Below are 27,415 nucleotides of genomic sequence, written 5' to 3'. Positions count from 1 at the left end.
AACTTACATAAATAATAAACAGCAATAACATTTTGTATTAAATGTTGGTTTACCCACGTGATATTGACAGACTCACAAAGCCTGTGTGTCTCCGTGAGAGAAAGTAGGCCGAATGTCTATTCATGTTGCATTCAGTTCAAGGTCATGCCCCCCCCCCCCCCCCCCCCCCCCCCATCACAAACTTAAAAAATGAGATGTTACATTTTGTAATCCTCTTAACTCACATTCGTCGCGTTAGTTACTGTTAGTTAGTTACTTGGTCTAAGTGTTGAATGGCGGTGAGACACTTTGAAGTGGACATAAAGGACTCGGTGTGCAGTTTGGGCGACGCTCATTCCTCCACCTCCGCCGTGAACATCCCTCTCCTCCGGACCAGAGTGCAACCTGCCTGATTTTTTTTTTTTTTTTTTTTAAAGCAAAATGGCGACAGTCTGAAAGAGGGGAAGACGGGCAAACGGTGTCAAGTGCAATGACAAACTTGAGGACACGACTCGTCGTCCTGAGGTAAGTGCCTCACCGCCCGCTGTCCGGTTTTGATGTGCGCAGGGATACGTCGCGGCCAGGTGTGGTCATTAGTCAGGGACGTGTCGCTGTCGTGGGTCGATGTGAGGGAATAGAAAACACTGCAGTGACCGAGAACTGGGGGAAGCTGCTGCTGCCTCAACTTCAATTGGCTCGCTTTTGCTACACAGTGTCTCTCTGAGACGTCGCTGTTACAGTTTCGTCTTTGAGGCTCCGTCTGTGGGCAGAGCAGCGAGCTGACTGTCGCATAGCTCGTCAAAATATAGTCCCAGCTAACGTCAGGAGGAGTAGGCAGCTCTTTTGCTATCTAGCTAAATATTTCCAGTTTGTATTGACTGTTTGGACAGTCAATTTGTGGCAACACGGAAAAAGAGCCTTTCTCTGACTTTAAAATGGCCCATTAGAAACAGAGCGAGTGTGAGAGTGAGGCACATTGTAATGCCCATGTTGTATGGAAGTTATTAAACGCCAAAAAAAGTAGTGCCAGTGGCTAAAGCAGAGTTAAACTGGAATCCACCTGCAAGTTGACATGAGATAGAGCTGCAGGGACAGGAGAGCAGAGCGAGCGCAGCAAAGACACTACGAGAAATAAGGAAACAAATCTTTCACACTTCAGAAGAGTACGTGTGCAGAATTTGTGTTTTTGCAATTATTGCCGTCTAAAATGACTCAAGCCCCAGTTTGTCCCCCTCATGCATAGGTGGCGTTGGCAATAGCAAGAGCCAGTGGGAAAACGACGTTGTACGTGATCAAGTGAACGTGACACATAGGGGCCACCCAAAACTGTGCTACTATCAGACCTTAATAACAAGGAATTTGGGGCTGACCAGCAGTCACTTAATTAAACTGGAATAAACTCGCAGACACAAGCCAGACAGCATCTAGTAGCCCACCTGCTAGCAGAGATGCTACACAGGTACCCACATGATAACTGTCTCAAAAGACACATGACTGTGCTTTGTGACTAAATATCAGCAGATCAGACCCCCCCCTTTTCATTTAAAATGGTGATCCATCTACATCTGGTCTACTGTGACCAATCGTTGTACCAACACTCTGTGGAAGAAAAAAAAAATACGGCAATAAGTGATTTTCTGTGACGACTGTCAATCATCAACAAAAGAGCTGACGGCGGAGCGTGGTGGTGAATGGTAATGACCGGCCGTGTTTTTCCACCGCAGGCATCGCATCTTCGTTGTCCCTGACGTCAGCTCCCGGGAACGGAGGTTTTGCAACAAAACAAAAAAAAGAAGCGTTAGAGGCCTACATAAGTGAGTCCATCGCTCCCTGCAGGTGTCTGAGGGCAGAGCTTACGTTTCCATAGGAAGGGAGTCAGTGGCAGCTTAACGGGGCCGCTGTCGATTGTGCTGCGTTAGTGTACCGCCGGGAGTGAAGGAGTCAACCGCTCGACTAAATAAATGAGACGGTCGAGGCGTGTTATCCACACATTGATTATGTGTCACTTGACAAGGTCAAATATTTTAACCAAGATGCCTGAAGTTCCTTGAATGCTCGGCATAGCAAACAGCTCTGTGTTCTCTGCTGGCCTGGCCGGCTGCTTGCACAGCTATAAATGAAGACACCTGGGACTACTTAAATGGGAGTACACTGGCCTGAATTAGCAACCCAGCTGAGGAGCAGCTGCGGAGATGGGATATTTTAGTAATCAGGTGGGTCTACCAAGAACATTGAGGTCTGCAGAAATATATCAGAGACAGGGGTGGGGGGTGGGGGGGGGTGTGAGGGCGGCGTGCCTCCATAGAATCACACCGGCTGAATCGCTGCCTTCCATCCGCATTAAGTGAATAACTGTCGCATTGAGCCGTTCAGTTTTCCACGTTTTTCGCTCGTATTCGATACAAACTGCAGTTCCCATTAGAGCTGCATTCACAGATTATCTTCATCGTCACGGTGACGTGTCAGAAAACGGTGGAGGAAAAAAAAAACGCCCGTCGCAACTCCCGGACGTCAACGTTATGTCAGTGAATGCTTTGTTTTGGTCTGAATAACAGTCCAAAAGTCTGTGCACTATTACATAAAACAGCAAATCCACACACACACACACACACACACACACACACACACACACACACACATGAGGAGCTGGAACCACCGAGTCATGTTTCTTATTATTATTAAAATATACATATTTTTGTTGATCGATCAATTGCCAAATCATTTCAGCTCTAGTTTCCATGTTATTTACGTTGTCCACGTCAAGGCACTACCTCGGCAAAACATATTTTTGATGTTCAAGGAACTTTCATTTTGTGTTGACTTTGGCGGTCCCTGTGGTCCCTGTGGTCCCTGAGCACCAGAGTCCCTTTTAGAAAACCTCTCATTTTACTGCAGCAGGTATCTGACAGTCTGCTACGCACAAGGCCTAGTTCTGGTTCTCCCGAGCCTCCAGCCTGGGTCTCCAGCAGCGTGGCGTCGCTTATGACGGGCAATGAGCTCTCCTCCTCCCGCCGGAGCTTCAGACCGAAGGTCGAAGGCTGCAGCATTGCCGGATCTGGGTCTGGGTCTGGGTCTGGGTCTGGCTGCCCCCCCCCCCCCTCTGGGGTCTCACCTGAAGGACTTTCTGAATGATTTCATCTGATTCTGCGTGGAATCCGACCCAGGACGCGTTGAGAGTAACTATACAGAGAAAGCCAATCTTCTCGCTGATTGTCTCGTTTTTCTTATGGAGGTCATAGAGAGGCATCAGTATTACATTGAGACCGTTTCATAACATAGTTCCTATGTAACGTTTTTAACTGACGGACTTAAGTTAACTTACTTTTGTACTCATTTCAACCCCAACCATGATATTTTCCTAAACCTAAACAAGAGGTTTTGTTTGAATTCTCAACGTTAACCGTGTGTTGAAGTCCATCGGACCAACCTGCACTTTGAAAAATGGACCCCAAACAATTACCGATTACTTCAACTTCAACGTCAACTAATCGTGTCAGCACTTCCATCATAATACCTGGGTTGGATGTCCTCAGCTTTCACTTTTTGGGGGGACAGATTCCCCGAGGCAGGGTGTGTCAGATGTAATCTGGATCCGTGGATCCGTGTAGTGAGCGGCTTCGTTAACGTAATTAAAGAACCTTTTTCTCTCTGTTTACAGGTGTGTTTTCTCAGAGCCATGCGGTGGAACCGGCGCTTCGACATAGACTCGTAAGCACACATTCGTTTCATTTTCACCTCGTTAAACATCCTGCGTGATTATTGAGATCCACTTCGCTCAAACACGGGGTGGTATTTGGCAGAATCGCGTCTCTTATCAGAAGTGCTATTGTCAGCCTGTGGCTCACCAATTCAGACGAGAATCACAACACGGTGACCCGCTGCGAAGCGCGCGTTCAGAACTCCTCTTCCAAATAGCCGCTGAACTGAAATTACTGGTATTTGAGCGAGCGTTGATTGGCGTTAAAAAATTGCAAAGCAAGAAAATCCGCGTTGTGCAGGCGTCTTAATGTTCTCGTTATTAGCATTATCGTCATTATAATCACAATGGCGGAGCGTAAAAGCTAAAATGTGGCCCCGCTCCGAAGAGGTGTGATCATTCAGAGGCACAGTTGTACGTCTCCTCGCCAGCTTGACACCTGAAACTGTAGCTCCGAGGTGTGAAACGCTCTGAAACTATGGCTGGGTGTGATTACCAGTCAAATTAAATCTGAGATGTCAGTTACATGTGTCAGTGCCTCCCCTCCTACACTTGGCAGGTTGCTGGGAGTGACAAGCTTGGCTGTTGATTATTCTCCGGCGTGAAACAAAAATCACTGACACACAAGTGTTTACGATGCTCCGCTCTTTGTTTAAATTTGTTTCAAAAGGCGAAGGATTTGGATGGCGAGACCGTCGCCGCGTTGTGATTTGAATCGGGGGGGGGGGGTTTCAAGTATTGAAACAGGTCGTTTTTATTTACACGCATAAGTTAGCAAAAATATCGACTAAATGGTTATTGTGTCTTAGTTCATGACTAAACGACACCGTTTGCATAGACAGGAAGCTGTGTATGTATAGAAGTCACTCTCCACTCCATGTATTCTTATTATTACTCCGTGATGTTGGCCCTTTAAATGAGGATCTCTACATGTCCCTATGGGTGTCACTTTTTTAAATATTTTTTAAATTTTTTAAACATTTAAATCATTTTCAAACAAAAATGCCAGAGATTCTCGTTATGAAACTTCTCAATTTGAAGATTTGCTGCATTTCTTTGTGAGAGTTAAAGTATCTTTGGGTTTTACACACCGTGGACCTTTTTTTTTTTTTTTTCTTTCCGTTCAATATTTCAACTTGTCGTTTTTTGTCTTTTAGTACTTTAACACTGAGCGAGAATATTACCCCGGCGAAAAAGCTACGTCATTTCTTGCGGCAAAAAAAATCTTTCACTCAGCAAATAAAGGCATCGACCAATCATGTCGCGCGGAACGTAGAGTACGTTGAACGACAACATGCAGGCTAAGGTAACTTTATTACTGCTTTCCACCAGATCCACTCCTCCCGTTCTTACCTTTCACAATAAAAGCCCCAGACATAGGTCCACGCGTAACTGTTCACCAGAGGGAACTCAAGTTCACTTTCAGTAGCTTTGGCCGTCCACCAGTTTACCTCGGACAGACTGAAGGACGCTGGGTCATTAGGATTCTGCTCGCAAATTTTCATTCTCATTTTCTTCGTTGTTTGTTGACGACGTCCCCGCTGTGTAAAAGGCCTTTAGACTGTTGGTTGGACAAAACGAGTAATAATTGGTCTCGAGGCATCATGATGGACATTCGTTAATATTTAAAGACACAAAACCATCAAACCAATTAACGTTGAATCAAAAGATTCATCGATACTGAAAATAACCAGTGTACTGCAGCTATTATTCGACTTATTGCCGTATAACTTCAATATTACTAAACTTTCTTTATCCATTTTTTTTTTTTTAGCTCTTTTCATATTTTTTCTAGCTACAAATACTTCTAAATTCACAAAATGGAATACATACAAGTAGCATGCATGTAGTAAAACATGTATGGCATGGATAACCTCAATGCATTAACAAGGCCTCCACCTCTTTATACATTTGGAGCCTTATATCATTTGCTCCATCTCATAAAATCAGGCATTTTGCATCCATGTGTTGCATGAGGGAGGATCAAATGATTGTAATGCTCTTAATTGTGGCCACTAGAATCACCTGGAACAAAGACGGGCTTTTTTTATTGGTTTTACACAACTGCATCTGATTTCAACGCTCGTACTGAAAGATCAGCTTTTTTTTCCTTTCGTACATTTCAGCTCACGTTAGTGAACGTTCACGCTCCGCTGCCGCAGTAGCAGACAGTACGCCGTTCAGGGGAGGAATCGGTTTTTTTTTTTTTTTTTGCTTCCTCAACTTGCAGCTCAACTGAGAAGGATTCGCGGAAACATACTTTTGGATGAATTTCCAGGGATCAGGGTTCATTCTCTGGTTTCTGACTCTCGACGCTGCCTGATTATACAAAACCCCCTCAAGCAAGCAGCTCTTGAAGCCAGTTTACGTCACGACGACATCCAAACCTGAGATTCCCGTTGTCTTTAGTTCTGCGTTTTGGATATGTACGTGTAAATCACGTGGCGCTGTGCTCTTTACAGTGACTTCTTCTCGGAGAGGAATCTGTTTTCAGCTACTTAAACCTAAGGGGCCGGGTAGGTGAGACCGCTTTTGGTTCATCAAAGCCTGAATGAAGCACTAAGTCAAGAGCTGCAGATGTCTTCAACGCAGCCGGCTGCTCAGCCTCTGCAGAGGAGCCTCACTCCGGTCATGGAGCGGTTCCTCCACTAAGGGGCAGAATATGATCACTGATGCGCTCAGCCCTCCCTCAAAGGGCTGATGCGTTGGAAAAGCAGCCTCAGTAAAATGTGCACTGTGTAATATCATTAAATTTAATTAATAATAAAAAGGAATGATGGTGGGGGTGGGGGGGGGTAGCTCGTTATTTAAAAACTTTTATTAACAGGGTTGTCATAACAGGAAACCTGGAAGTAAATCATTTCTAAATAATACATTCAGTTATGACCAAAGAATATTCTGATCTATTATTACAATAATACAAATTATAGTGTGATTACATATTTGTGTAATTAGTATTTGCTGTGCTGCAGGAGTACATTAAGTAAAATAATAATACAATCTAAATCCCCAGGTTACATATCTATTCTATTTTAGGTCTGATCAGAATGTCAAATCTGAATTTATCCCCTCAGAACATTTCACAAGTCCAAACGGCGTCTATCTCCGAGGGTTCGGATTAGCGAGCTTCTATTGTGGAGGCTGCGAGGCGGCGAACCCTTCCTGTGATACCGATCTGAGGTTGAGCTCGGCACTTTCCTCATTAATTTCCCCACTTATTCTCAGAGTTGGATGTGATATTCTCGACGCGGGGGCACAGGTTAGGCGCAATTATGCTGACGGAGGGCTTTTTTTTTTCTTCTTTTTTTTTATACAGCTATGCTCAATGAAATGTGGAGTACAGGATTAGACGTGTAGAAAGTTATATCGTGATTAACCTTCATTTGAGTCCCCTCGGTGATCTCTCCAAGGCAAGTCTTCCCGCCGCCAGGTACGTTTCCCCGCCTTGATAAGTGACCTTCAAAATGATCGAGGCATTCCCGCTTCTTCTTTATGCTTTCGAGGCATTTGTTTGGCCTTTCAGTTAGTTCAAATGCTTCCTTAAACTACATACCGCTTCGATTCCTTTCAGCCACGCGGCCGTTATCGATTCAGAGGCAACTTTAAAGTTGCCCCGGCGTAGTTTCTGACCACTAGAGGCGCCATGGAGCACAGCACAGTGCACCTTTAAGTTATCCTAGTGGTGTGTTTTATTACCTTAAATGGAAGTGTCAGTCAGTTAACCTGGCATGGCGGCTAAAGTAAAGTTAGCGTAGTAAGTGACGGAGGAAACGAGTCATGCAGCTTATCTTTTTGTGTTTCCATGGAGCCGCCATCCGTTGGTGATGACAGGTACTGTAGACTGTTTTGGTGCGCTGTATATATTACACTAACAACTGTAATGACGGAAAGTGCTGCAAAACACAGAGAAATAAACGTATTTATGGATATACAGATTTCTCTGTGGGGTTCCGTTTATCAGTTTGTAGTTTAAGAAGATCAAATGTATTGTTGTCGCTGTGTGAATGCAGTTGATCTATACAGGGTAGAATGATTGTTTAAAAAAAAACAAAAAAAAAAACAGAGGTGCGTTCAGGCACCGCAACTAAAGTCTCCATCTTAAGAAGACGTTTTGTTTATTGATAGCAACAACAAGTAGACATCTGCCAGTGGGGTAGACATTCTTTTAACCAGTTTCCTCCACAAATTCACTTGTTTCATGAATTATCTAGAAATACATGTCAGTCATTTCAAACAAGACGCAGTAAAACACATTTCTGCACCAGAAAACAACATTTAGATTTTCTTTTTTTTAGGAAAGTTCTTCTAACAAGCTTCTTTTTTTGTTTGAGAATAATGTTACCCCGATTTTTCATTTGTTTGAAGGAAATGCACATTTTCGGGACTTTTGTTTGTTCAGGTTTCTGATGTGGCATCAGCAGTTATCGCAACCTAACCTATAATGGCTAAGATTGCGTGGAAATTCATTTTCATTTTCAGCGAGCTAAGCGTTCCTTTCAAAGACGCAGCTGAAAAAACATCCTGTTAATCCGTTAATGATATAGGGGAGAAAAAAAAAAAAAAATAATGAATGAAAGCTCAAATATCACAGTTGCTAAGCTCCACTTAATCAATTAAATGTATTGATGCCATCATTTTCTAGTTATTATGCAAAGACATTTAACACTATCACGGTTTGGATTCACATTATTTCATGCCACGACATTCTAATCACCGCTAATCCTTTTCCCTCAAACGCGGCACGACTGGAGAAGCCACTTCTGTCCGACGCTATCTTGTGTTTTTTTTTTTCTCCGCGCGTCTGTGCCGCGGAAAGCCCGGCTTTCACAACAATGGCGGACTCCCTTCCCTCGCCCCCTCCGAGAAAGGACATTTTTTTTTTGTTTGAGCCCCTTTGATTCGGCCCGATTTGTTTTGATGTGAGGAGTGAGTGGTTTTTAAAATCTCCTTAACTCCCCGGGCCTGGCCCAGCCTCCCACAGGGCTAATGACCGCAGCCTGGCCCCGCGTTGAATAATACAGACGCTCGCGAGGTGGAAGTGGGGAGGAGGGTTAGGGGTTAGACACGGGCCCTCCTCCTACAGTACACCTCCATTGATAAGATTGCATTAATTGGTATGAATAGAGAGGAGGTTTTTTTTTTTTTCCCCCTCTCCCTCTCCTTGTATACATTTACCATTATACTCATTAGCTTCCCGTTGCCTCCCAGCGAGCTTCTCCTCCACATCCCCCGGGGTCTCCTGGGAGGCAATTTGCATCTCTCCATGGTGTCCCTCTGGGGTTATTGAGGAAATATTAGCCCCTTTTCTTCTGTGGCCCGACCCCTTTGATTTATTTGGAGCCGGGGCCGATAGAGTGGCACTCACATGTTAATGACTGGCGTTGATACAGGCCCCTGGTGCAAGACGACTCATTGATCTGGGTTGAAAAGGTACAATTGACAAGCAGCGCTGAATAATCGCCTTACATGCGTCTGTGTGTGTGTCGTGTGTGTGTGTGTGTGTGTGTGTGTACGCGGACCTTGGGAAATGACAAGTGGGAATCCCGTCGCCGTCAAGGCCGCGGCGCTCAAGCTGTCCACTCTCCCCCCCCCTCTGATAGAGTTAGATAAATAGCCGCTTCTTTTGTCGGCCCTCCGCATTCCGCGCGACTTCTTGACGGGCCGCGGTTTCTTCATCTCTTTTGACCCCCGCGTGTTCAACGCCGGAGCTCGTTTGAGCCGCTCCGAGCTCCCTAAACCCAAATCAGAGGCTGCACACGACACTCTTGATCCAGCTACTGTTTGGAGTTGTTTGTCCCGGTCTAATAATAGAACCCAAGGTGCCTGCTGAGGGGCTCACTACGGTTGCCATTAGTGACTGCGAGGCCCGTGCTCCCCCGCTTCACCCCTCCCGCCTCTCCCCATTGCTGCCGCGGTGCACTCGCATTATGTTTTAAAGATAATGAGAGGTTTCATCCTAATACCTGCGATACTTGACATGCCTCCGAATTTTAAGCTCACTGATGTCTGCGGAGCAATGTGTGGAGCCCGTCCTCAATTTGGAGAGCAGCTTGACACCGACTCCCTTTCATCTGGATGGTCACATGTCTGCAGCAACAAAGTTTGATATATATTAATAAACGTATCTCAGCCGAAGAGGGAAGCATCCGCCCCAATCCCGGCAACAACTCCTGTCTTGCCTCGTGTTTGTACACTTTCGGTTATATGCTAATCGTAACATTTAATAAAAGTCAACACCCTAACTGGCGCCAAACAAAAATACCCGGCGCCGCAGTCGCTGCATCTCCTCTGCGTATACTTAGAACAGATTAGAGGTTATGTGTATCAATTGCGCAGCTCATGCATATTGTTGCGAAGGAGGAGGGCGGGGGGGGGGGGATGGGGGGATGGGGACGCGAGAAAAATGGAAATGTGCCATTTCGACGAGTCGGCGCAGCGTGCCAAAAGTGGGCAAGTGGGTAGCGCTGGCGGTGATGGTCGGGGTTTGTTTTCCTCTCGGCGTCGGGAGATGAGAAGTCGTGTATCTAAACAGAGCAGATATGATGTTTATGAGAGCCATCTGCCTCAGCAGCCCGCTGCCCTCCTCAACGTGAGAGCAGCCTCATTAAAACGGTCACATGCCTGAGAAATTTCTTCTTCTTCTTCTTCTTCTTCTTCTTCTTCCCCCTCTTTTATTTTTTCTTTTAAAAGGAGTAGAGTTTAAAACTAACAAAGCCTTGGGAAATCCCCATCAGACACCCCTCCCTTAATCCATTTAATTTTGAAAGGTATTGTTTAAAGCTTTAAAGTTTATATCGTTTAATCCCCCTCCAACACTACGGGCAGCAAATGAGGCCGTGTCAGCAGCTTGAACAGATATAATCTACTCCACACAACAGAAAATCCTCCTTCAAGACAAGGTTGCATGGGGTTTCCTGTGAACTCGCTGTTTGATGTTTCTACCTGCTATTGAACATGACTTCTGTCTTAACCCAACTGTCACTCGCTCCCTGTCCCCTTTTATCACTCCCAATGTTCTCGCTTCACCTTTTTTCATCAGTAAATCTGCCATCACAGCCGCCTCACTCATTCCCCCCCCTTTTTTTTTTTTCAGGAGAGGGGGGCAATGAGAAGTTTTGGGGGGGGGTTAGGATATGTGTTGGACGACGGACGGAGGATTCGGTGTCACCTGTGGTTCAAGGCACCGCTCTCACCAGTTTAACCCTCGTCCTGTCTCCATGTGTCTTTTGTAGTTTTGATGTCCACTGCAAGCGCACGTTTTCATTTTTACCTTCCTTTTTCTATACTTTTCAACATTCTATTAGTTAAATCAACATTTTGGAAAATGCTCTTTTTCCTTTTTCTTGCTAAAAACATCGACACTGAAGCTACAGCCAGCAGCTGGTTAGCTTAGCTTACCTTAGCTTAGCATAAAGATCGGTAGCGGAGAAACGGCTCGCCTCTATCCGAATGTGACAAAATACGATGACAGCAACTTGTCATTTACTTTGTGATTTTATTTCCTACACATTAAACTAACAAGATATGAATTATTAATTTAACGAGCTGTAGCGCTGCTGATGAGGTCATCAGCTGTTCCCTCTCTGTAACTCAATGCAATCTCTCATCCAGCTTTTGGTTCATCAGTCTGTGTGAAAAACATTCCTGAGCTTACTGTCCAACATCCAACCAGGGGTCAGAAACGAACGCCTGACGAGTGGCAAATGCGGGGAGGAGTAAATCTCTGAAGGCTATGATACCTCGATGATGAGACCTTATTGTTATTAATGAACTGTACTGAATTAACTCGTGTTTATGAGACGCAACAAGGCAAATTGACCGGTGAGTCAAGTCGTTTCTCCGACACTGAATTAGACGCTTTAGACACGGTAGTAGCAATAAAAACCTTCATTACTCCCCGTTTCACTTTGGCTCTTCATGATGAACTTGTGTTCCCATTTCTACCAAAGTTTCCAGTATTTATGCTAAGCTAGGCTAGCTGACGGATATCATTGCTATTTTATGTTATCGAATAAGAGTATATCCCAAAAATGTGGCTTTTTAAAATGACCACTTCCAGTAATACTTTTTTTTTTGTGTGACTCTTTTTCTGTAATCACTTGAATGTACATCCAACATTCTTAAAGCATGCATTAGCGCTTAACTTTCTTACAATAAAGAACACCATTTTCTTTTCAACACACCGCCTCTGGTACTCACACTTTTTCCTTTTTTAATGTATAATTTGAGTCGTATAACTCCGTATCTATTTTCACTCAAGCAGTAAATTACATTGTTTAGTTATCAAAGGCTTTGCGTAATTACATTTGTGCAATTCAGGATGACAGGGCTGATAGTGTCTGCACAAGACGCTGGCATACATAATCACAGCCAAAATCCCATTAGGGAGAATGGAGTCCATTATTATGGAAATGACCTTTGGGTGACAAGAATTCAGTGGGATAAAAGAGTGCGTAATCCAGACAAAGGCGGCGTGTGAAGCCCCTCTCTTTATTTTCTCCTGTGCAAATTTAAGACATTTGGGGTGTTTTCGGTGAAATCTGCTGTTGCGGTGTTTCTTCACGGTGTTCCGTGGAAAGCGAGATTTGCATTTTGCTAATTTCCTCCTGCTCTTCTGCCGCTTCGTACTGTGGGTAGAACTGCAGGAGGCAAAGAGAGGAGAAGAAGAAGAACTTAACATTTGTTTTTCTTTTTCTTTTTTTCCCCCGCTGTGGCACCTTCTCTGAGAGAACAGTACTCACCTTTGGGATTACCGGAATGTCAAGCCGAATCTCCGTCTGTTTGTTTTTTGAGCCTCGCTTTGATACTCTCACGCTTAAGAGGCAGCTTCATAAATTCACATTGTGTCAAATAAATCAATAGATCCCATTAGCCGAGGAAGTTGTGTAGCGCGGTACTTGAGGGACCGCGGCTCCCCTTGTTTCGACATTTCTCCGGCAAGAGGCGATGGCAGAGGAATATGAGGTTGGCTGTTGATCCATACAGACAGCTCCGGCGGTTGAAATGGTTTGGCTGACTGGTCCCAGTTGGTTTTCAGCGCCGCCTCCACCGCGCTGCCAGCCCGGCTCTCCAGTCGAACGAGGAGAAGGAATTTGCTTAGACACTCGCAGCCCTCGCAAGCCTACAGCGCCAAACTCGATCTGTGTGTTGTCCTCGCAAGACTTTTAAGTTTGGCTATTTCGGTTGTTTGCGTTAAATAATTGATGAAAAGAAATGTCACTGTGGATATCTCTTTTAATTGTTTGTGTTTGTAGTGGACGGCGGGACTTTGTCTTGGGTTGCAACTAAATCATTTTCTAACGTGATTTGTCTTATATTGTTAAAAGTATTTGTTTAAAATGACCATTAAGATTTTATTTTACGGCTAGTTTTGTTCAACCAATAGTCCAAAACCCCCAAAAGATTCCATTTACAATGAATATAATACAGAATAAAAGCAACAAATACTTTCATTTAAGAAGGTGGGACCAGCAAATGGATAAAACCCGTGTTCTGCGAGGTAGAACACGGGTACTGGGCTTTTTTGTCAATGGCGTCCGGTGGCTTTGGAGAGGGTGTATATGGATACAAAGTCTAAAATACGTTTAGCTGATGTTCCCAGTCCACAGCAGTACTATTACAGTAGGTAATACACTGACTATGTATAAGTACCTCATACAACACCACTTCAAAAGACCCAAACTATCCCTTTAACTTCTTCCATAGTCCAGCATTTGTTTCCTGCCTCAGTCAGTGCATGTTTTCTTACTATACAGCAGCTACATTTATATTTTGTTTTTTGCTCAAAGGCCCCATGTCATTAGAAGGTTATATTTAGTGTACTTTAACGATTGTAAAACAAATGTTGTTGTTTGCTTTTAAGGAACAAAAAATGAATTCAGGCAAGCATTTTTTTTAATTTATTTTTTTCCCAGGCAAAGTGTATGGTCTTTTTCTGAAATGAGATTGTGCGCAGCAGAGAGCGACTGGAAGATGAAAGGGAACAGGGCCTGACATGCGCCGAGGTCGTGTGCCAGACTCAAAGCCACGCTGATGTGAGTACATGGCACGGCTCCCAGCCCACCAGCTCTCGCAGCGCAAGATCATGTTTAACTGCATGACTTAAAGTGATTCAAATTTTATTTTTTTTCTCTCTCTGTTGGTACAAATTAAAGCTTTTATTGTTATGAGCCGGCAGTTTATCACGTACACCTGCGCGACCTAATGCAATCCAATGCAACAGCCTGTTAAATCCTGTCTAAACTGAACTGTACAAGCTACACAGAGGCAGAGCTGAACACATCTGTTCCGTTGGATTGCATCACATTGTGCCCTAATAATGTCCACCCTGGACAGATTAGTGGAAACGCCTCTGACGAACTTTACGAGCTTCATCAAGATGGAACTGTTCGTTGTATTGGATTACATCAGATTGCACAGATGTACCTTATAAACTGGCAACTATATTGTACCAGAAGTTTACAGTATCTTATTAGAAAAACAAGTCTGAAACGGAGAAAAGAAAGTTTAACAAAAGTCAAAAGACGTGGCCCAATACATAACTGTGTTTCCTATTGTCTAACGGTACACAATGATAACGACGCTCCTCCTAAATCTCATTTACAGAAACTGAAAAAAAACAAAAAAAAAAACGGGGGTTGGTAAAGGCTCACAGCAGATTGATCTGTGCATACAGCTTAACTGTATTAAAGCTCATAATCCCTGTAAATATCTCCAGGCAAGGCAGAGTCAGCCTTTTAACATCGACTAAATGAAGTGAACAGACGCAAATAAATTCATAAAGAATTGCATTTTCGGTTGAACCCCTGGTTGTTATATATACATACATATATATATATATATATATATATATATATATATATATATATATATATATATAGACGAGTGTTGTGTGAGCTGGCTGCTAATGAGGCTTTGCACACATCTCGAACCAAGATATTTTGATGGTTTTGCCACCCCGCCGTTCGGGGGGTAACGGCGAAGTTCTCTTTTAAATGGAAGAGCGTCTGTTCCCCCTTCCAACCTTTTTACACCACAACAGATGGGGGCGAATACGGAGCTCGGAAGGTTTTACCTCGGAGGTGGTAACAGTGAAGCCACTCATTAACACTGAATTTACCACTTCGTTAGCGACGCAGCTTCCTGTAGAGAGCGACCGGCCCTGGATGTCGGAAACCCACTGAGCGCACATTTAGAACTGAATCAACTCCGGACATCTAACCTGTCACAAGATGCAGCTTCCGCACGTTTAATCATATTCTGATTTAAGATCCTATTTCATTACTAGGCTTGTTAAAAAGGTATGATTTAAAAACGTGCGTAACATTGTCTTTATGCGGGGCTCCGTGTGTTTGTGTTTGAGACAGATTGTGTGCCTGCCAATTTGTCAGGATTCGAGTAACAACAGTCTCATGCTGGGATCCGTGTTGGCACCATCACAGAGTGATAAGACGCAATATGATCTCATTGGAGGTGTACTTTGTTCCCATGGAAATTGGTCAATTTTAGCAGACGACTGAGAACTTTAGGCGGAGAAGCGGGGCAGGTTGTGTCCCAGAGGTACGCTCACATAATTAAGCATCCTCGCCAGGGTATTCAGGGCTAACAGCAGGGTTTGTTGTGAATAGAGGTGGCGAAAGAGGGTGTTGGGGAAATCAGAATGCGGCACAGAATAACACCGCTCTTGTTTCATGGAGAAAAAATACCGCTTTTTTTTTTTTTTTTTTAACGGCACCACATTATCAGCGTGAAAAAAATGAGCTAGACTTTATTAAACCTGTTGTGCAAGAGTGTTTCATTTTGTAATTTACATCTGCATTATTTCCTCCTGCAAATTGTCTTCGGATGGTTGAACACGGCACATGAGTAAAATAAATATTCGGCTCGTGAAGCGATGCCGGGCTTGAAATGAATAGAAAATATGAAGTGCACTTGATAAATTTGTGATCTTCTTTCATGTTTTCAGAACGTATCGGTGCTATGTCTGATCCGGGGCGAAATGCACAAGAGGACAAAGACGTGGAACGGGTGTCTGACAGCCCAGGTCGAACTCAGGCGCCATTACAGAGTCACACGTTGTCCCCGAAGAACAATGCTGCGGGTCTGTCCTCGGATGAACACGAAAACCCTTTAAATGGAACCCAGCCGAATCCATTTGTATACAGCGGGGTCCCCGCTGTTCCCCATGCAGGCAATTCATTGCCTTCAGGAGCACTTGTTAATGGACCTGGTTCACACCCCACCTCAGAGGTACACTGTGGCCTGAACAAAGGCACTGTTTTATCCAACAATGTCCTGGATGCCGCGTGGCAAGCGGGGAAGGACACGAGCCCCGAGGTGTTACCACCACCTAGTGAGCTTCAATCAGACGCTTGGAAGAACACAGCGGGGCCCGTCGTGAAAACACTGGCCACACAGCCAGGTGTCAACACGCCACTGTCTCACTCGGAGGAGAATGAGTCCAAACTGGCCTGTCCCACACTGTCGGGTGCAGGCGGCGAGGAGCAAATGCACATTAGCCAACCTTTGATAAAGCAGACCACGAAAACAAGATCTCGCCGGGGCGTAGAACGGCCAGAGAGCTCCTCGGATGATTACGCCGCCGCCGCCGAGGCGGTCGGGTGGGATTCAGCAAGGGAGCGCCTCTTGCACAACGACAGAAGGCTGGAGACCAGAGTGATGCACCAAGGGGACAGGAAGCACAACACACATGCAAAAAGCATGTCAGGCTCTCTGGAAAAGGTTAACAGCAGCTTAAATCACACACACAGACGTTTCTGTTCCTGCAGTGGTGTTGGAAATGTTGACGTCGCCGATCTAGATGATTCTTTGGGTGCCCGATCGGATATGAAATATTCCGTGGTGCCACTCAAAGATCTTTCTGGGAACGCGGCGTCAGACTCGCAGCACCATATTTATAGCGCGGCAGCACAGGGAGGCTGTAATGAGGAAAATGACCCTGAAGATGAAGACAATTGCAGCTCAAAAGTGGAACGGTTGAGGACGGAACAAGTGGAACGAGATCCACTTTTCTTTTCATGCACAGCATGCAATGTTAATTTCAAGGAGAGGAGACATTTCCATAGACATATGATGTATCATTTAGGCAAGCATAATCAGGTGAACAGTGAGAACGTCTCGCAGCCCTTTATATGCAGGGAGTGTGGGCGTTTGTTCTGTGATAGCAGCTCCCTCATGAGGCACATCATTATTCACCGAGACAGGCTGGAAAAACTTCTGGAGGGAATCAAAGATCTCAAAAACGCCGGATTGGAAGACGGGGGCGCCGCGGCGCACTGCCCTCCGCGCGCACCCGCTTGCGATTGCCCTAAAATCTCCGTCCAGCACGCCAAAACGCGGGACAATCTGAAGCACTACTACTTCTGCGAGGAGTGCAACTACGTTACGCTGACGCAGCAGGCACTCGAAGCACACTTGAGCGTCGCGCACCTCAACGCGCGCAGGCCTCAACGCGGGGAAATGACTCGCGCTAACGAGGCCGGGGAAGCGGACCGTGTTCAGCTTCGGCGCAAAGCGTGTTTTTTCACGAGCGAACACGATGTGGTATTGCGAAGACATTCTGAGCTGGAGCGTTCGCTTGGTAATTATAAAAAGGTCGGCGACCAGCCCCAACCAAATCTGCACAAGTCGACTCATGGAGAAGCGGCCCATTTCCCCCGGCGTTGTAGTAAAAAAGGGGACTTTTACATTCAAAAGTACAACGACGAAACTGTAACTTCTCCTCAGTTTAAGTGCCGCGTCGACTGCGCCGAAAACAGGCTGTCGCCGTCTTTGTGGAGGGTCGACAGGCATGGAAAACTACTCCTGCAGCCGGTAGAAAAATTAGATGTGGCAACTGATCTCACCTGCGTGGAGGAAGACTCTGCAAACAATGACTGCAAGGCTTTTGGCAGCTCAAAGCAGGCAACCTGTCCTGCGACCGCCGATTTCTTACTCTCAGCCAGAAATCTTAAATTAGACCAGATGTTCTGTCAGGGTGGCGAGAACGACCCGGCAAGCGGGAGCCTACGAGCGCGAGCGAACCATTATTCTCCGTCAATGAGACACATGTCAACGCCCTTGCGTAACACTATTGACAATGTGAATGGTGATATATCGGCGCGGTTTTGCCAGAAGCTCGAGAATCCGTCTGCGGATCAGGAGATGGAGAGAGGCTGCGAGGGCGGCAGTGACGACACCGGCGAAGCTGCAGGCAGCTTCTCGGAAAGCGAGAACGCGAGGAACCCGTACGCTCGCAGGTACTTCACAAAGAGGCAGAGGTTTTCAGCCCAAGACCTAAGCCCTGGTGTGCTCAAGGATGAAGAGGACGGAGGCGAAGACTGTAGCGACATAGAGCAACTCATAATCAAGGAGGAGTATATGGAAACCACAGCGTGTGGCGATTCCCCAGAGTCGCCTCGTACGTCCACGGGGGACAGCTTTGATGCTTCCCCCACACCGGGGGTGGAACGCAAGCGCTGTCCCTACTGCCCGGCCGTGTTTGAGTCCGGAGTGGGCCTGTCCAATCACGTGCGAGGGCACCTCCACAGAGTCGGCTTGAGCTACAACGCTCGGCACATGGTCTCGCCGGAGCAAGTGGCGCTGCGGGACCATCAGCCGCGAATCCGCAGAAGGATCCCCAGTGGCACGAGGAAAATGAGTAAAGGTACGAGTGTTAGTGTTTGATTTACGATGACGTTAGTTGATCAAGACAAAAGGGTTTGTTTTTTTTTAGTATTGAAATTTGATCCAATTTTTGGATCTGGAGGTCAAAGGTCAGGGTGGTGGAAGATCGCGCACCGTCGCACCACCACTTCAGACTGAAATATCCCTGTCGATGATTCGGTTTACGACCAAATACCTGCAAAGCTGACGACATTCTCGTCGGCCTCAGATGCGATTCGTGTGAAGTGCTAATTGGCAGATGTTAACACGCTGAAGTGAACACGGCGGCCATTATACCTGCTTCTCAATGCATTTGTATTGTCAGTGGGAGAAACTCACTATAAAGCTCCTGTGGTAATTCTCTGTATGTTTACAATGATCAAACCTCTTTTTAGATTTGGTTTTGTTAGTATAAGATTAAGATTATAGGCGCTTTAGATGTACTATAGCTGCTATATTAATTAACTGAATCCACGTTTATAGAACCTTTTTAAGGCTTGTCCATTACAAAGCAATCCAAAGCAGTACATCATGAATATTGGCTTGGCTTTCATTACAATATTTTTTTTTAACAAATCTCATATCTGATATTACAGCTGTTAAGCCAGAAACCCAAGGAGCACACAAATGTCCCCTGTGCTGGGGTTGGTTCGATACTAAGACCGGCCTCTCCAACCACGTGAGGGGACACCTGAAGCGAATCGGTAGAAGTGTTACCAGCACCGGCAAGTCCCCGCTGGGCATCCTAAACGAACTGCTGCGGGACAAAAAGGAACATCAGAACGTCGTCCAGGTCCTCGACAAGAGCCCATTCCCCTCACGGATCGGCAGCGACGGCCTGATCCTCATGCGCATGGGCATCCCAGTGAAAATCCAGTTTGAGATGAGGAGTCCGCGTCCTACGCTGGACAGCTTTGTACCAAAACAGGAAGCGGAGGCCTTCTCAGACAGGAGGCTTCAGGTAGAAGCACAACGAGGCTCTGAGGCCTCCTCAAGCACTTTAGTCGAACTGCTCAAGGTGAGACAACAAAGTACGGAGCTCCCGGCGAGAAGCGACCAGGAAGCCCACGCAACCAGGGAGCTCCCGGATTTCACCAAAGACTACATGGAGGAACCAAACTGGGCTCATGGTAGGGAGTCTCATGCACTAGCATAATAGCAACTTCATGGTCCAACGGTTCCATAAACATGGCAGGATGAGGTGGTACAGTAGCAAAGGAATCTTAACAATGTGGAAACTGGTCAGCATTTATGTAAAGTATACTTGATTTGTAGATATTTGGCAAAAGCACTCATAAGATATAAGAAGCATTTCAATACAGCCCCCCCGCCCCCCCCCCCTCACTCCCTGTTACCTGGGAAGAAAATGAACTACTCAATAGATCATCCATGTGCTATTCCTACACAAATGTAACACGTTTAGCTCTGTTCCATAACAGGGAAGTTCACTATTTATATTGTGTACACACTAACGTTCAGTCCTCTGATTGTCATCAATATTTAATATCTCTCCACAGATAGCTGTGTACTGCAGGTGGATGCCAGTTAAACAATAGTTCACAATCATTTGATTTTTATGGGGAAAAAAACCCAACAACAACAACAACAACAGCAACACAAATACGGTGGATTGAATGTCGCCAAAGTGCTTTTGAAGTTCATATTAAATAATCATGAGATCCTCTTGATGTTTAGTTGGAAGCCCGTCATCCGGGTTTCCACAATTTTGTTTAATGTCTGTCCAAATCCAACTTTCAGTGCCGGGTATAAAAAAAAAAAAAAAAAAAAAAAAGGTAAAGATGTAAACATCACGGCGCTGTAATGTTCTCCCGAAGACGTCTTTCTCTGCACGTCCGATCCTGAAAGCTGATTTAGGTTAAATTATTAGTTTGCCGTTAGGGTGATGCTTATCATGCTATTTCATCATAGAGTTGTCGTTCACATATAAAATTAAATGAAAACACAGAACTTATTTTTAATCAATATTTAGGTATTTTAGTGGAAACAAAAAGCTAAATCATTTTTAATGTAGAGAGATCTTTCGGGATCACTACTTAACAAATACTCTGGTTAACAGGCGATGGGGCTCAGCACTGCCACTGTCAGAGGACTAACACGTCTGTGATGTTCCAGAGTAGTTTATGAATCCTCTGTGACTCCGGTGTATGTGAAAAGATACGCCCCCCCCCCCCCCCCCCGAAGAGACACAAGATTGTGTTAAACTTCACCATGTAACACTTTTCAAACAGGAGAGTGCAAATCAGATGCTTAGACTGAAACCAGGTGGAGGAGCCCACTGGGACTAACAGTTTTGCTTGATAATAAAATTACGGCGTGAACTCGCACACCCTCCCACAATGCTTCATTCCTTAAATAATAGTGTCTAAACCTCGATTCAAAACAGAAATATCAACTTAACCTGTATTAAGATCGTCCAATCAAATAGAAGAAGACATTCGCATGATTCAAACCTAAATGCTGTTGATCCACTCGCCCTGTTCTCTTTGCCTTTTTAATTTAGTTTTTTCAACATTCTGATCTTTCAGGGGAATGCGATTCGAATACGATTTGTATTCAGTGTAACGGCGCCTTCCCCGGGCTTCCTGGTCATCTTCGAGCGTATGCACAAAGGAAGAGGATCGCCATATTTGAAGGACCAGGTACGCCGGTGACGACAAGCGTGTGTCGCAAAAAATGTTTCCTGTGCCGTGCAACCAAAAGTGTGGTGGAAGATCTCACAATGGATGTTGACTAGGATCGTAAAAATCAATATTGAGATTATTTACTTATCGATGCCTCTTGTCAGCGATTACGTGATGCATTTCCGTCAGATAAAGCAATGTTTTGTCTTTTTAGGCTACGATTATAAACCGAAGAAGCCAAGGCCTGGGCTCAAGAAGAAGCTGCTACCCTCCTTGAATGCTGAGATTTACACGCTCTCCTGCAGGTACTTACGAGTGAAGGTTACATATGTAAGCGAGAGAGCTCCCTGCCCAGCTACGTAGCTCATATGTAGGCCCCAAATGAAAGGGATGAGGAGATGTAAGGCAGCACAGCAGTCAGAACTCTGACCAGCCACTCCTTATCCGGGACTCCCAAGAAGTCTTTTAGAGTAGCTGCCGCCGGGCATCTCCAAGCACCCGCTCCCTAAAGAAAGGGCTTGCAACCACATTACGATTGGCAGAACTGTTGAAATGATGACGGCATCAGGCGGCAACCTCCGGTTCTGAATATTGAAGCAAATGTAGAAGGGCCTTTAACCTGCATTGTTTCTAATGGCCAGCAGGGGGCGACTCCTCTGGTTGCAAAAAGAAGTCCGATTGTGTAGAAGTCTATGAAAATGACTCTACTTCTCACTTGATTTATTACCTCAGTAAACATTGTGAACATAAGTTTATTGTCTCAATCTATAGTATCTTCTTCAATATTAAATTATAGTCTTATTTAGAGTAAATACACAATAAAGCAGGGAATGCTTTAGGGCGGGTCTACGGTGTGATTGACAGGTCACTACCAGAGCAGTATACGCCGTTTCTATGTTACTCCTCCGCATTCCAAATATGGTCACTTCCATTCACTGGTTGCGAAAAAACAAAACAAGGAATGCAAAAGTCAAAGGCTGGGGAAATCGGGCCTTCAACAGTGGTCGGCCAACATACTTATCTAGTCTGTATGCGGGGGGGGGGGGGGGTCAATTAACTGGAGAAATGCTGGTTTTCACCGCAGGTTGGAGATGTTTTGATGCCATTTTTCCTTCCAATACCTGAAGTTACATATCAGCTGATAGCAGTGTGCTCAAAATAAACAAAGTTAAAACACGTCAAACGACTGTATGTATTCAAGTTTCTCACCAAAAACTAGATTATATTTGACCACATCATGATAACGTTAAAAATGCACCTTCGTCCGATACTCTTTTTTTTTTTTTTTTAACTCAATGGACTTTGAACGCGTCATAATGTAACTCTATACAACCCGCCGTATGGAATATGTAACTGGATGCAGGAGAAATCGTAATACAGTCGACGCAATAAAACAAAGCTTTCCACACTGAAGGAGAGTGCATCGATTCTAGAAACAGTGACGGGCTTCTCCTCCTCCTTCTCCTCCTCCTCCTCCTCCTCCTCCTCTTCCTCCTCTCTCCCTCTCTCTGCAGGTTCTGCGACCTCGTCTTCCAGGGTCCCCTGTCTATCCAGGAGGACTGGATCAAGCACTTACAGAGGCACCTTCTGCACACCAGCGTGCCCCACTCAGGGACCGGGATGGTTGAGGTTCTGGGTCTTCATCACAAAATACACATGAGGATGTCTCGTGAGCGCCCACATCTGGAGTAGAGTTTTACCCGTCCAGAACTTCCAGCTGCCTGAATTTGCACATTGTTTCTACGTCTCATCAACACATTCTAGACTAGTCCTGCAGTTGTTTTTAGGAATATATAAGAGTTAATCTACACTACTTAATAATAGTAGTATATTGATAATATTGTATATATTAGCAAACACTTTACATAGGATATTTAATGCTATGCTTTGCCTTATAAACTTAGCTAATCCAAGTTGTAGGATTTATCGTTATTGACTGCTGCTTTGCTGAAGCTGATCTGGCGGTGCAGAACTGCCATTGTTAGAAAAACATTGTTCTCCTGTGTTTGTCATGATAAAGAAAAGTGCCTTGTTAAAAAAGCATTTTGTTATAATGACAAAAATATCCAAATATCTCAATTTCTTGTAACTTTTTTTTTAATGTCATAAACAGAACATTTCTCATTATAAAAAGAAACATTTCTCAATAGCTTACTCTCTTTTTATGAGATTTTTTTTTTGTTTTTTTTTGTCACAACAACAAAAGTTGAAAGGAGCATGCATATATTGGCAAAAAACACACGAGCGTTTCAATTGAGTTCACGCCTCGCTTTCTTCTAGAGACGACGTGGAATCAAACGGCGCTCTCGTTGTGGAGCGGCGCACACGGGGCTGTCGCTGGCGCGCCGATGCTTTTGTGGGATTTCACCTCCCTGCGCCTGCATCAGAGGGAGCATCTCTCTTAATCAAAGCGACATTCATTACGTTGGGACAGCTTGTTCTGTCACTGTTCCGCTTGCTTAACCTTCACCCATCGGCGCAGGTTCGAGAAATTCGGCTCTCATTACAGCCGCGATGGCAACATCTTTTTATAATGAGGAATACTCTCTAGTTATAACCGGAAACCTTTTCCGGTTATAACAACAACGTGTTGTTAGAATTATTTTTTTCTCATTGTGGCAGCTCTGTATTTCCGAAAAGGCTCCGACTCAAAAATTGGTCGTTCTTGCTTTTTATTTGATTCTTTTTAGAGCTACAGTTTGTCCTTCTTTGAGTCAAACTTTACAATTCTGATGACTACTTTATTTTTGTTTAAAGTTCAGTATTAGAAAGAAAACATGAATAAGTATTATAGCACCAATATAAATATGAATGTATATATTTCAGTAATGCCTATCAAATGATAAAAACTCTAATGTAAGGATTTAAAGATTTAACTACATCAAAGAAATATTCAGCTTTAATGAACAAATATCATTTTATGGGTTGTTTTTTTTTTAAATATTCAACTTTTTAAAATTTGTAGATATGTAGCGCTCTCTAATATACAATTATGGATTTCTATAAAATATCTCACTTCCCTACTCAGGCTTGATAGTTTTTAGACTTTAGCTCAGATTCAAATGCAACATTTTGTAGATGTTTGTATAGAAATCAGTGACATTAATAGTAAACCTTGCATGATTTGAACGTGTCGCTAAATTTAAATCTTGTGAGTTATTCTTAGATCAGCCAGATAAACTAAAGCATTTATTAGTGACGCCATGTTAACTTCTGTCGAATATGGAATGCAGGTACGGGGGAAATGGACAGAACGGTAGTTGGACTCGTTGGTGATTCTGCTGAAGTCGTTCACCGCAGCGCTGGAGAACGCTGAGCCAGAAGTCGTTGGACAGTCGAGGTCAGGGTGCATAAGAAGGCCGGTGAATAATTAAAGGACGGCCGCGCTGAATTTCCCATCGTCACATTTTCACTCATTAGGTTTATTTTTGGAAACTCAATATGCAGAGCCAACCAGACAAGGAAGGACGAGGACTGTTCCCATTTGTCATCCCAATGTATCTCAGTGTTTCCATTTTATTCTGCTATACCTGTATTAAAATAAGAATTCATATGTTCACGTGAATAAATGATCATTATGCTTCCTTCAGTCACTCTCGGACGTATACTGACTGAGTTTAAACACGGTAATGACTTAACGGTTGCTGCTCCAAACTTCCAGTTATAAGAGGAGGGGAGGGGGGGAAATCTGGCAAAGAAAGTGATGCATTTTATGATTTGTGCAACAGAAACAGAAGCAAAAAAATGAATGCTTCCTCTTACCTGAAGTGCTATTTATCGATCTAGATTCTTTTGGTGTGACTTGCAGAGTTTTAGAGACATCGGCAATCAGAAATCAGCTTGTTGTGAGCGGTTTCATGTTGGAACTATTTTTCCTTTAGCTGTAGTGCCGACACACAAACTGCACATCGCAATTACCATCGCGTCCCGTAATATTGAAGAGAAGGCCGACTTCTCTATGGCTGACATCTCCAAAACTAGGCAACTCACACCAAAGCAATCGTAGAAAAATAATGTGTTTTTGATTTTGGGGTAAACTGTTTCTTTTAAGGAACCTTTAATCATCACCATCATGAAGAAAAGAGGAAAATGCCGATACTGGCGGCGCTATTAGAGTAGCGTGACGTGTGGGAGTGCGTCTATTGCAGTAAATGATGCACATGATTAAAACAAAGATTTCAGCAAAAATAAAAAACAAGATGCATTTCTGGTGGATTCTGTGGAGGACTAATTAAGTTTGTCTACTGTTGTGACGACGACTTTGCGTGAAAACTGGGTTTAATAATGCATCGTGTCATCTGGAGAGAAAGTTCTGATTAAAAGTTGACCCTGTCACGATGGACCGTTCCCTGTCCCTCAACCACAGACTGTATACGGTGGACGTATCATCAGGATGTCACCCGCTGGTTTGTGGACTGCCGTTGTGAAGCCCGAGTTGGGCGATTTTGTCATCGCCATCTTGACTTTTTGTAAAGAAGTGACCATATTTGGAATGCTGAGTGACATAGAGATGCCGGATACAGCTCTAGTGGCAGCGACCTGTCAATCACAGTAAGCCCCGCCCTAAAGCATCCCCTGCTTTATGGTCTGTTTGACTCTAAATGGAGCATAAGTTACTAAATGAACATCATGCTGTATTGAAGAAGACTTGAAACTAGAGATTGAGACCATAACCTCATGTTTACAATGTTTACTGAGGGAATAAATCAAGAGAGAAGTAGAGTCATTTTAGACTAGACTTCTATACAACCAGAGGAGTCGCCCCCTGATGGTCATTAGACAGAATGCAAGTTTTAAGAGACTTCCGCATTGGCTCCACTTGTCAGAACCGGAGGTTGCCGCCTGCCCTCAAACGCAGAGATTTCAGTGTGACGTTGTGCCATTATTCCCAACAGGAAGTGATTTTAAGGCTATGTGCTGTTTTAAACTCCAGTTTTTAGCGTTCCAGGCTGAGTATTTGATGTATCCGCCGCTTGATAGCCACTCCTGGGTTTTCTACTTACCAGTGGCAAAGGGGGCTAACCCCGCAGTTTATCTTGGGCAGTATTTAAAGCAGCGATCAAAGCTGTACAAACCAATTGTCATCACGCGTCTCCGGAGGGAATTTTGAAGTACATTAATGCTCCTTCTTTGGGAAATAATTGTGCCACTCTGTGACTTCATTAGGTCTCCTGGCTGTTTCAAAAGATGTTCTCTCTGGAGGTTGAAAGCCACATCGCTGGCAGACAGCATCCCAAGGGGCCGAATGAATAAAAAAAAAAAAAAAAAAAAGGGAGATTATAATGAGATTGAGTTAGCCATGACCAGAATTGGGCTTTTCATTATTCCACTGGCTGAAGAGAGAGAGGGACAAGGCTGACATAAAGAAATGTGTTGTTGCAGGACCCACACTCGCCATCTGCCACGGGGGTCCAATGGTAGGCAGCCAATGCATGCTTATCATCGCCATGGGTATCAAAGGGGCCTCCTCTCTGGAGATTGCTCCATTAAAACTGCAAATCTAAACCCCTGTATGCACAACACAGAAAACCTGCAACACTTGCTTTTTTTGATGAATCACATTGAAATGGGAACACTGGGAAACTTTGGATAGCTTTGTGTTTTTGGTGTGTTTGTTCGTCGGCTACTGACGTGTAATTTAGATTACAAGTTATTATATCATATTTGATTATGTCTTTCTTTTGATGTGTGCGTTAATCATCATAGGACTTTTTGTCAGCGGTTTAGCGTTACTCCCCCATTCAAGTTGCACGTGGCAGCAGTGATCCCGAGGGCCATTGATCACGACCTGTCCTTCTGCCAGTTGTTCAGTAGTGCCACAGACTGCCTGTGTGAGAAAAAAAAAAAAAAAAAAAAAAAGCAGAAAAAAATCAATAGGTTTCCATTATCTGGTTGGGCAGTGTCACTGGCCCGTCAATGATCCCGTTACAGCGGTGGTACACGGGGGTGACACGGGCCCGCGCTCGATCGCTGCTGACAAGAGGAAAACATGCTGACAGGCACCGGGAACAAGTTGGAACACAGATTTGCACTTCAAGCAGCCGTCCGAGGAGGCGTATCGTGCAAGGCCACCGCGCGGCAAGGGGGTCGAGCTCAGCTGGGGCGGGGTGGGAGGGTTGAGAGGGTGTGTGAGTGTGTGTGTGTGTGTGTGTGTGTGTGTGTGTGTTGAGAGGTTGGTGGTGGTGGTGGTGGTGTGGGGGGGGGATTCCCAGCCAGGCTCCTTCTACTGTCTGACTGTCTAGCTCTCTACCACAAACGCTTTTATCCTCCTATAAATTATTCACCTCTGGATACACCAAAGGAAAAACTCTGCTGCACTGATTGTGGCTGAGGGGAAATTCGTATGAAAAAAAAAAACCTAAGGCCCAGTCTGCTCGGGCCACTCCTGCAACAACAACACACACACACACACACACACACACACACACACACA

The 27,415-nt window shown here is 44.6% G+C and overlaps 1 protein-coding gene across 4 annotated transcripts; it reads left to right on the top strand.

Annotated features, from left to right (window-relative positions):
- Window positions 1-280: 280 nt before the first annotated feature.
- znf644b (zinc finger protein 644b) lies at window positions 281-24,571 on the top strand. 4 transcript variants are annotated; one of them, XM_068707903.1, is made up of 9 exons: window positions 281-504; window positions 3,638-3,687; window positions 13,591-13,710; window positions 15,642-18,341; window positions 18,937-19,470; window positions 20,887-21,000; window positions 21,197-21,287; window positions 22,497-22,611; window positions 24,216-24,571. In XM_068707903.1, the coding sequence occupies exons 4-9, from the start codon at window positions 15,656-15,658 to the stop codon at window positions 24,240-24,242; spliced, it is 3,567 nt and encodes a 1,188-aa protein (XP_068564004.1). In that variant the 5' UTR covers window positions 281-504; window positions 3,638-3,687; window positions 13,591-13,710; window positions 15,642-15,655; the 3' UTR covers window positions 24,243-24,571. The 4 variants fall into 4 exon arrangements, with proteins under 4 accessions (XP_068564004.1, XP_068564001.1, XP_068564003.1 ...); XM_068707900.1 differs by having other exon boundaries at window positions 22,497-22,651; XM_068707902.1 differs by lacking the exon at window positions 3,638-3,687 and having other exon boundaries at window positions 22,497-22,651.
- Window positions 24,572-27,415: the final 2,844 nt, after the last annotated feature.

The sequence above is a fragment of the Cebidichthys violaceus genome, unplaced genomic scaffold, assembly GCF_023349555.1.
Source record: "Cebidichthys violaceus isolate CVI_PGR_0920_01 unplaced genomic scaffold, fCebVio1.0.p SCAF_13, whole genome shotgun sequence".
Classification (NCBI taxonomy): Eukaryota; Metazoa; Chordata; class Actinopteri; order Perciformes; family Stichaeidae; genus Cebidichthys; species Cebidichthys violaceus.
Note: the sequence above shows the minus strand (reverse complement) of the source record. Positions and strands in the feature narration are given on the sequence as shown.

Bases quoted from the DNA above. Each gene is read 5' to 3' on its own strand.
- znf644b (XM_068707902.1), top strand. From the start codon at position 15,656: ATGTCTGATCCGGGGCGAAATGCACAAGAGGACAAAGACGTGGAACGG. The intron at 18,342-18,936 runs GTACGAGTGTTA...CTGATATTACAG, and splicing joins CACGAGGAAAATGAGTAAAG to CTGTTAAGCCAGAAACCCAA. The intron at 19,471-20,886 runs GTAGGGAGTCTC...CTGATCTTTCAG, and splicing joins GGAACCAAACTGGGCTCATG to GGGAATGCGATTCGAATACG.